Here is a 10,320-nt window from a genome sequence, read left to right as displayed (position 1 = left end):
GACAGAATACACGAGGCAGAATTGGCTGTGATGAAAACAATGTACACCTGTTTTCGTAAGGGTGGTTTATTTTAATTGTCTGTATACAATATGAACAGGAGTCTATATTGATATCCATATGTGTAAATCCAACGCTTCCTTACACTCGTTCATCCCCCCTGCAGGAGGTGTTTGAAGCAGACTCACCAGGACTTAAACCATGGCACACAGTCCCCATAGACCCCAGCCCCCCTCCCTCCACCCCAGCCTTTCCCCTTCCCACTGTCCACCCACTATTATTCCCTTTATCCACGATTTTTTGAACTCCAAAACCTTCTTTTAAATATACTGCAAAGATTGTACAGAATATAGAAATCCACACGTTAAACTAAAGTACACACATTATTTTACTTTATCCCTGGTATAAACCAACACGTAAGTCGCAACTTTGAGGCTACTTGGATTAATCTGCTGAATGTCTGATGTGGACCAGGAAGAGGCTTGAATCCTGGGAGGATATTAGAAGGCCAATTCTTCAATAGAAAATAAAAAATAACAATACTTTTGTTAGATCTATCGCACAGTAACTAATGCAGCTAGTTTGTGGCAAGTGAGCAATATAATGCTTCGGAGTCTTGTCAGGTAAAAACCTTGTGACGATTCATCTGTAACTTAAACTAAAGTGCTTGCAAAATACAGCAAGCTCATTCAGAGTGAATACAAAAGCATGTAACATAAGCACTATACAGTTTTCAATGTTTACATAAGCGTATACACACAATCTATAATATAACAGAGTAGACTATGCCATGAATCAGTAGTCATAAATATTACATTGTGCATGTTCTATTGCACATGTCAAGTGTTTGTATGACATGATAGGTATGGGTTAGTTACCTAGATGTCATTTGTTTTAATACAAAGATGCAACAACACAGATTTCATAGGACACAGCTATACATTTTCACAAATCCACTTGTTTTTTCTTCTTCTTCTTCTTAGGATGTTTTCCTAAATAAACCAAACCTATAATACAACAGTGATATTAAAGTGTGATAAATATTCATGCACAAACAGATGATACTACCTAAGATCTAGTAATGTGAAAATATACTGCTGCACAAGCCGGCCGCTGAATACGGATGGGAAGGTTTAGGCTACACTGGACATAAAATTAACAAGAACACACGAGGAGTGATCGGTAAAAAAAAAAATAAAATAAAAGGCACATGGATTTCAGAGGAGCTTAACATGAGCACACACACACATCCGACGACTGCCTGGAAGGTCTTGCCATCTTTCTCAACAACAGAATCAACAGTTACAAAACAGACAATCACATGCAACAACAGAATAAGGTCCCACACTCACTAGTAAACAAAATCAAGGTCTTCCCATGTTTTACTTTACAAGCATTTTTCATTCTGGTTTTTTCCATGTGTTCTAAAACAAGAAGAGGGATCCTAATCCACTCTTGTCGATTAATGGTGTTTTGCCTTTTACCCAACGAAGAACAAGGATGAATTGAATTTGAAAGATTAAAACTCATAAAACGTAATTAAAGGGTGCATGTTTTTAAACTACAAATGGGAGAGCGGAGGCTGGCACATGTTGCTTTGAGGGCGAATGTCATGTATGCTGCTCGGGGCTAAAGAGCAGCTCAGTTCATGGGATGCAGGGGGCTTCGGGGAAACTCTCGCCCTCAGCCGTGTGCTGAACCGTGTGCTCCTGCAAAGCTGTGAGGTCAACAAAACGCTCTCCGCACCACACGCACTTAAACTGTGTCTCCCGCGAGTGTACGCTCTGGTGCTTCGCCAGGTGCTCGCGTTGTTTGAAGCTCTTGTCACAACTGGCGCACTTGAAAGGCTTCTCCCCGGTGTGAACGCGGCGGTGGCGCTGCAGCTCGGACGAGTACCGGAAGCGCTTTTCACAGTCAGGACATTTTAGCGGTTTCTCCCGGGTCGGGTCACAGCGGTGCTGAACGAACTCGGACGACGACACAAAGCGCTTGTCGCACAGGGAGCATTTCAGCGGCTTCTCTGTGCAGTGAGAGTTCTGGTGGCGCTGCAGCGTCGAATTCTTTTTGTAACCTTTGCCACACACATCGCACTTGTAGGGCTTCTCCACCTCACCGCCACATTTGTGCCTCAGCAGTTCTCCCGATTGGCTGAAAGACTTCTGGCAGGACGCACATTTAAACAGACTTTCCATACCATGAACCTGCTGGTGGTAAAGCAGGTGGGATGGCTGAAGGAATCCCTTATCACAAAGGTTACATTTAAAGGGGCGGTCAGCAGGGTTTTTGTGAGTGCGCCGGTGGCGTACAAGAGCGTACTGCTGTTTGAAGCTCATCTGGCACTCCTCGCACTGGAAAGGTCGCTCCTCCGAGTGGGTGCGTTCATGCTGCCGCAGGTCAGAGGGGCGCTTGAAGCTCTTTCCACATGAACCGCAGCGGAAAGGCCGCTCCCCTTCTGGCTGACACTGATGGTGCAGGAGCTCCGACGACTCCTTAAAGTGCATTTCACACAAATTGCACTTGAAAAGGTGCTCGCCTGAATGAGCGTACATGTGCCGCACGAGGTGAGAGCGGTGCTTGAAGCTCTTCTCGCACACAGCACATTTGTACGGCCGCTCAGAGCTGTGTGTACGCTGGTGATGTGCCAGATGTGAAGATTGGCTGAAGCTTTTATCGCATGTGTCACATTTATATGGCTTTTCACCAGTGTGTACTCTCTCATGGCGGGTCAGCTCTGACAAATGCCGGAAGGCCTTATGGCACACTGAGCATTTATATGGCCTGTCTGGTGCGGAGGCCTCAAATGCAGGAGGAGACGAGGCACTGATGGCTGCGCCGCCACCGGAGGTCTCGCCGGTGGAGGGCTGCTGAGGGTTGGCAGCTGACGAAGTTGGAGTGACATTTCCAGACCCTGGCCGGTAGGTTTTCTCACAGATGGAGCACTTCATCGGGTTGTTTCCATTGCCGTGTGAGTTGTGATGCTGCGCCAAGGAGGTGAGCAGCGAGAAGCCCATCTTACACACACCACACACAAAAGGCTTTTGCTCCACCTGCACACACTGATGCTCCAGCAGGTCTGTCGCTTGGCTGAAGATCTTCATACACTGCGTGCACTGGAAGGATCGGTCCTGGTTCACCATGCACTGATGCTCGTGGGGGTTGGCCAGGTGAGATATGTCATGACCACAGGCTCCACACTTGTGCCCTCTCTCGCCCCCTACCTGCAAGGAGGGCTGCTGGGCTTGAACAGAGTGCTGCTGCCCATGCTGGGGCTGCTGCAGGGAGGTATCTGGCTGCAGGACCACTCCGTACACAGTGCAGCCCAGTGGGTTGTCGGCTCCCTGGGGGAGCGTGTGCACAACAGAGGGTGGAGCCACTGCATGTTGCTGCTGCCACGCCTCCGTCATCCTTCCACTTCTCATGTAGGGATTCAGTGCTCAGGAGATGGAGGGGTTTTCACCGCCAAACTGAGTGGGTGGATGTGGTTTTAGAAAAAGTGACTAGCACACCGAGAGGAACCTAGTGCTTACACACCTCCTTTTAGATAGACGAGACAGGCTGGAAGGGGGAAAAAAATAGACAGAATGTAAACATTACCAGGTAGACATCACACATATAAAATAATAATTCAATGAGTAAATACAATGAAGGGGGTGAATATAAAAGTTCAGGACCAATGAGCTACAATTGTTTCCAACATGATCAATAATGAATGGCAATGTAAGAAACAGTGACACTAACTTCAGAGATGGCAAGACAAGTGTATCAGAATAATGTGTTTGTGTATATTGTAAAGACTGGAATAGGAGTGCACCTACTGATCAATTACTCATTCAATTTGTTGTTAAAGGAAACAATCAGTTGCTCTTTGCATTACATTACTGTGTAATATTCTTGGGTTTTGGACAGGCAGTGCAGCTGAGATGATTTCAGTAGGTCAATCAACAGTAAAATGACTGTCAACAATTTTCATGATAAATAAATGGTTTCTGACATTTTCCAGGTAAAACTGGTTAGGATGCCAATATAACTGCTTTCGCTCTTTCACATTAGAGGCTTTTGCTGATATCTGTCTCACAACTTTGAGTGTTCTCTTGACACTCTCAAAATATTAAGATGTTAGGACGTTTCGATTCAGTGAAAAAACAAACAACAATCTGATTAAAATAACCCATTAACCTTAGACATAGCCTAAAGTAGACATTTGATGATCACTTTGGACTCTGGGTGTCTTTCATTGTTTTGGGTAGTTTCATGCAAAGGATGAATAAACTGATCGTGAGGATGATCAGCAGGTTCATCAATAATAAAAATTAATCATTAGCTGCAGCCTCAAACTGAAACAAACCATCTAGGTTAGCACGATAGGCCTAAAAGCAGTTCCTCGGTCATACATGAACCAGAGATCACAGTGCTGTGTAAATGCTGATGTCTGTAGGACAGAACACATTGTAACAGACACACACCCAAAACATTCTATTAGAGGAAGTCTGTTTAAATAACCGTTAAAAAACAATTGACGGGGTCGGTCTATTTCCTGAAACGCAAATCGGGTACGCAATGGTCCAAATTCGTTTGTAGACGCAGGTTTCACGAGAACATGATGCAAAAGGCTCCACGGTTTACAAATGTAATTATCCACGCTTGTATTTTATGGTGGGATGATAACATGTTAATCTCGATAAGGTATTAAACGAAACTGATTCGTTTCCAGGATGTTGCTATCAGACGTTAGCTCGTCAGCTGCGGCAGCGTAGCTAACGGCTAACGGTGGCTAACGCTACCAAACACTTGGACCTCTCTGAGATTAACCCTATTTATCTCATATAAGAACAAATATTTTCACCGTCGGTCTTCCCCTGTGGCAAAGTGCGCGTAGTATCTAACCTACAGAAGGCGAGGGCAGCTGACGCCCCACCGCCTGTGGGCTCCCGTCGCTCGGACTGGGAAGCCGCTTGATGAAAGGCCACAGTAGCGTTCACTGGTCTAACGTTTGATACCAGCCATCACTGTGCACGGACCCCGAATCAAACTAGGCCTCCCCGGAGCTGCAGGGGAAAATCCACCTCCTGCAGCCGGGCCCCTAAAACATGCTGAAAAACACCACTTACGGAGAAAAAAACTATCCATTATGACTTACCAGAGCAGCTTAGCGGTGGTTTTTACTGCCGTCTTCAGTCTGGGGTCGGCAACCTTTAGAAATTTTGGGACTCGGAGGACCGGCGGTAGAGGGGATGCGGTTGAAGCCGGACGCCATCCTCCTACAGACGGACGGACACCGGAAACCGCCACGCAGCGACCTGCCGCCGCTGTGTGCAGCTGCTAGAGCCGGTGCATGCCGGAGGTTCAACGAGGAGCCCGAGACAAGCCGAGGTGGAGATAAACTGCTCCCAGACTTTGTTTGGGGAAGATTCAAACAAATACAAAGGAGAATACGAGCTAGTAAAGATATGAATAAGGACAGTTCTTAATTGTAACACTAGGGGGGAGTGTTTCGCCAAGTCAATTGATGTAAACAGTGGTGTGTGTAGTTCACCTGCAGCCGACATCTTCACCGCTACTCATCTACACCGATACTCAAAAGTCAGGTCAAAAAGAGAGAGACGTCAAACAACTAGAAAAAAAGATGAACAATGTCTACATAAATGTCTACATGTCTACACAAATGAAATCCAACTGACCTCTGAGTTGGCCCAATTTCTCAGTATAAAAACATGAGACTTCAGAAAGCGTGTAGCCTAGCTACATTTTAGGCTACATTACAGCCCTCAAACAGGCTAAACCTTACATTTTGTTTTAATTACCACACACAATGAATTAATGGTTGGTCCTTTAACTGTCATTTTTTATTTATCTCAGCAGCCTGATTTATCAACCACTGAGGTTTAAACTGGAAAACAAAATGAGTCAGTTTGATTTTTGTTGATGCAAATGATTTGGGCCACCAGGATCTCAATTGCATTTATCTGAGAAAACTACAAGACAACTGTTTTAGGTTAATCCAGTTTCATATTGAAGAAATATTCAATTAATTTTATAATACAATATATTGTATTCTAAAGTAGGCTAACTATAGCATCAGTATTTGGTTTATAAAATCAACAGAATACAAACCAGTAAATTTCCCAAATGGCTTTGTTCAAATATCATTTTAAGGTTCCTATACCACTGTGTGCATCACTTGCACGGCACCTGACTGAGGAAATAGTGATAAGAAAAATGAATTTATTTTGGGAGGTGCTACAAAAATATCATTGTTTGACCTGCATTGACAAGTTTATTTCATGTAGCCAAATGTTTTTACAGGGATGCCAGAATCCAACCCAGGCTAGCAGCACATTCTTCACAACAAGCAAGAAATGGTAAGTCACTGGCATGACTGCAGTCCATGGGCTCCAGTTAGGTCTTGCTATCTTGTCTTCAGTCAAAATGATTTTTGGAGTTGTAAATTAATCTTTGTAAAATAAAACTCCAAGAGAAATTCAAGTTTTTGTTTATATGACAAACAACTGTAACAGTGGAAAACAATTTTTTTTCACAAATATAGATCTTTTGCACGAATGCACAAACTTGAATACCCCATGCAGATTTATTTATTTCTTTTACTTAAGAGTGAATTCAAAAATAAACATCCGGGGAAGGAAAAGCCTAGTTTGAGACAAAACCATCTGTTGGATGTAACAATATTGTGTTTACTTACCTTGTTAACTTTTCTTTGCATTTTATAGGAGAATAGATTCTTAGTTTAACCTGTATAGCTGAGTGTTCCTCTGTACGGTGTCCGCAGTAGCTCAAACATCAACACTAACATAGTGACTGATCTACACTTACCAAGCCTTGAGGAGAGGAACTGTAACCCTACCTCACCAGGAAACACACATATGTGTTTTAAGCTTGGCTTCAACATGTTAAAGGTAGAGTCTGAAGGATTTTCCTAAAAAACAAAATATAGACTTACACAAAATAAATCCTGCTTAATCATCACGTATGGGTTTCTACTCATGTGTGCTGGTGACTGTGTATTTTGTATTTTATATACAGTATTTTGCTGTTTTGGTGTAGTTGGGACGTTTCTGGGCTGGGACTCAGCGTGTTTTCCCCAGCCAGTGACAGAGCGCAGGTGAGGTTGGGAATGCAGGGCTGTGGGCTTAGTTAAAAACTACCACAAAGATAGTAACTGAACGCTGTCAAGACGGGAGAAATGACGGATACACACTTAGCTTCAGTGCCTCACACGGACTGTTTCCTTTTCTTTGCTGCCGACTGTTTATCCACAATTTCTCCCGGCTTTATGGCGTCCAATTGCTATCTTGTTGCTAGTGGCAAATATACAAACAAGAACTTTGAAGGCCGAAGTGGAGAAGGGTTCAGAATACCAGTTGAACATGGTTCAGTCCTGGAGCTGCTGTCAGGAGCAGGGGACATGCACAGTTAAACCCAAGAGGGGCCCAAATTGAATGTTGTGTTTGCAACGAATAAACCTACAGACTCTACCTTTAAGCTTTCTTTCATGAATTAGAAATAATATGTTAAAGCAGAAGTAAGCGAGCCGGTCGTTTTCGCTAATGCTGCGTTCCAGGCAGGCTTTTGAAATCGTAAATTACAGCTTCAAGTCACAACTTATAATTTTGTAGCGTTCCAGGCAACCCACTCGTGTTTTTCCGACCTGTTTTACCGGTGAAAGTCACTATAACGGCCACTCGTAACTTCCGACCCGTGAACTCGTACCAGATCAAACTGGTACAACTTCACAGGTCGGAAAAACAGGAGTTACGAGTTGCCTTGAACGCACCATAACAGTCCTCGTCCCTACGTCACCACATTCACGGCGTCCCTTGGCTGCACACACAGCCCTGCATGCCGTTCTCTCTCCTCATTGGATAAAAACTGTAGGATACGATAAATGTTTTCTCCTCGGCTCAGAGCAGAGCAGAGTGACTGAGAGACCCGTGTTTCGGTCCAAACACTCTATGTAAGTGATTGCTGTCGGAAGATATAACTATTTAAGACTAATATTAACACAAATATATCACTTACTTCTGCTTTAAGTATGTTTATGTTATTTATATTCTGACTAATATTTTCAAATTGAAAGATCAGAATTTCTGATCTTGATTCTGATTTAATTTTGAAATACAATGACCCAGATTCTTATACGCACATTGAGTTGTTCTGTATTATTACTGTGTGCATATTGTTACCTATATTGTACATTCATATACCTTTATATACCTTCATTATTTTAGTGTGTACACAGGGAATTCTTATTCATATTGTAGTAAGGCTACAATGGTTTGCTTAAAATGACAATTTCTTTAAATAAATGTAGCTTTGTTACAATCAACTATAATGTCATAATACTATTAAATATCCCAGTTCTTCTTCCTCATCTGGTTGTATTATATTTCATCCTATCGCCCAACTTTACATTGAGCCGTAGAGTGCAGCTGTTGCAGTAGTAGCTGTAGTTTTCTTCACCACCTTTATGTAGTTGAAACATTATAGACAGCAATAATAACCACACCAAACTCGTTAATTTCAAACATTTCATTATTTTCTCCACATTAACTTCGAAACAACCTCATAAACCAAAGAGTAAGAAAGAGCATGCTCGGGCATGCAATGATGTCACAACATGATGATGCCACTGGGTGCGAAGTATAAAACATACAGTAGCAGAGAGTTTCTTTTTATATCATTCATAAACTCAGGACATTGTCGGTATCCACTGAGAGTTAAAAGCTAGCGTTTATTTTACACTGCTCTCCATGTCTCATGTAGCCTTGTGTTGCTGGATAAAAGAGACGAGAGGGAGAAACTCACAAAATGACACCAGATTGAGCAGGCTAAACAAACATGCTGAAAAAAATCTCATCCGGCCCAAAAAGTGTCTGGAAATGACACTGTAGAAACCCCATTTTTCCCTTTTTGACTGGTCCAAAAGGGGGACTGGGAGAGAGAGACAAAACAGTGCATGCCATTTCAGGGTGTAGAGGAAGGTTTGTGTGTGGGGGGTGGGGGTGGGTTGGAGGGTCACCTTTCTTTATGTCGAAGGGCATTCCCCTCCTCTTAGCCTGCCCACGTCGGGGTGTTTTATCCAGGGTTAGGGTTTTTAAATAAATTTGAGACTGAAAATGAATAAATACGAGGCACTCAGCATTCTCTCTGTCTTGCAAACTGCAAAAAGTAACAAACTTGAATAATAATGACACATACACATATATAGTAGAATTAGTGGTTATAACATAACAGTCTCTAGGCTGTACAAAGGGGCAAGGCTGAATCCTCCTCAGTATGTCAGCAGTTAAATTTGTTTTATGTGTTTCTTTCTCTTTTTTTAATCTGTTTTTTTGTTTTTTTGTTTGCGTGCGAATGTGTGTCTGTGTGGGTCGACATAAAATTTCACTTCACTTACAATAAAATTCAGGAAGTCCCTGGAGGATTTAGGCTTGTGGGTCTCGGTGTTGGTCGCTGACGTTTGATCCGCAAATCAAACGTGAATCTGATTCCGCTCAGATTCTGTGATTTGGTTGGATGGCAAGTGATTCCCAAATCTCTGTCGACAGGTGCGGTGACAAGAGGTGATACTCAGGATGGAGTGCGTTACAAATGAAGACAGAACAGTGATGTTAAAGGGATAGAAAATGCACTTTTAAAACCCCACACAGCCTCATGCAATGGTTGTGTGTGTTCATGTAGTTCGTAGTGGAAAAAAGAAAAGAATAATGACGGAGCCCTTTAAAATGGATCTACTCTTGCAGCATAGTTCTGTATGTAGCATAGTGTGAGGGCATTGGGGGATTAGAGACTGGTGGACTGGACTGAGGGGGGAAAGGGTTGAAAGGCAAATGAAGAGGGGGTTCAGGATGGAGTGTGTGTGTCCTGCTCTTGGTTAGCATGTACATCATGATAACCAGGAAGCCGGGGGTTTGCTATATTCTCATCTAGAGTAATGGAAAAATGGGCAAAGCTGCCTGTGCCATCTCCAGTCCGTACGTGATGGACGCCCATGCATGTGCGTCCCGTTACACCACCACACAAGTTTAAAGCTGCGCTCTTTACTCTCCCGTGACTCCAATCACCTTTCTTTTCTTCTATGGTTGCAAGCTCAAAATAAGTATCTTGAAAAGGAACGGTGCTCTCAGAGAAACAGAAATGGGCTTCAACAGAAGTGGAAAGACCAGTAGCAACAATAGAAAGGCTCTGCTGTGTCCGTCACTCGGGCTGTGGGCTCCAGTCGAATAGGCAGAACGTCCGTCTTATTAAGTAATAATATAATATACTGTAATTATCAATAAGTTTTAGTAGATCATACCTGTATAAGC

The 10,320-nt window shown here is 43.1% G+C and overlaps 1 protein-coding gene across 1 annotated transcript; it reads right to left on the bottom strand.

The window, feature by feature from the left end:
* Positions 1–271: 271 nt before the first annotated feature.
* znf319a (zinc finger protein 319a) lies at positions 272–5,275 on the bottom strand. The gene is made up of 2 exons (XM_083999000.1): positions 5,136–5,275; positions 272–3,553 (listed from the first exon to the last, which is right to left on the bottom strand). The coding sequence occupies exon 2, from the start codon at positions 3,415–3,417 to the stop codon at positions 1,645–1,647; it is 1,773 nt and encodes a 590-aa protein (XP_083855126.1). The 5' UTR covers positions 3,418–3,553; positions 5,136–5,275; the 3' UTR covers positions 272–1,644.
* Positions 5,276–10,320: the final 5,045 nt, after the last annotated feature.

The sequence above is a fragment of the Trachurus trachurus genome, assembly GCF_905171665.1.
Source record: "Trachurus trachurus genome assembly, chromosome: 3".
Taxonomy (NCBI): domain Eukaryota; kingdom Metazoa; phylum Chordata; class Actinopteri; order Carangiformes; family Carangidae; genus Trachurus; species Trachurus trachurus.
The sequence above is the reverse complement of the archived record's forward strand: the minus strand, read 5'-3'. Positions and strand labels throughout refer to the sequence as shown.

Excerpts from the sequence above, each read along its gene's own strand:
- znf319a (XM_083999000.1), bottom strand. The coding sequence starts at position 3,417 with ATGAGAAGTGGAAGGATGACGGAGGCGTGGCAGCAGCAACATGCAGTG.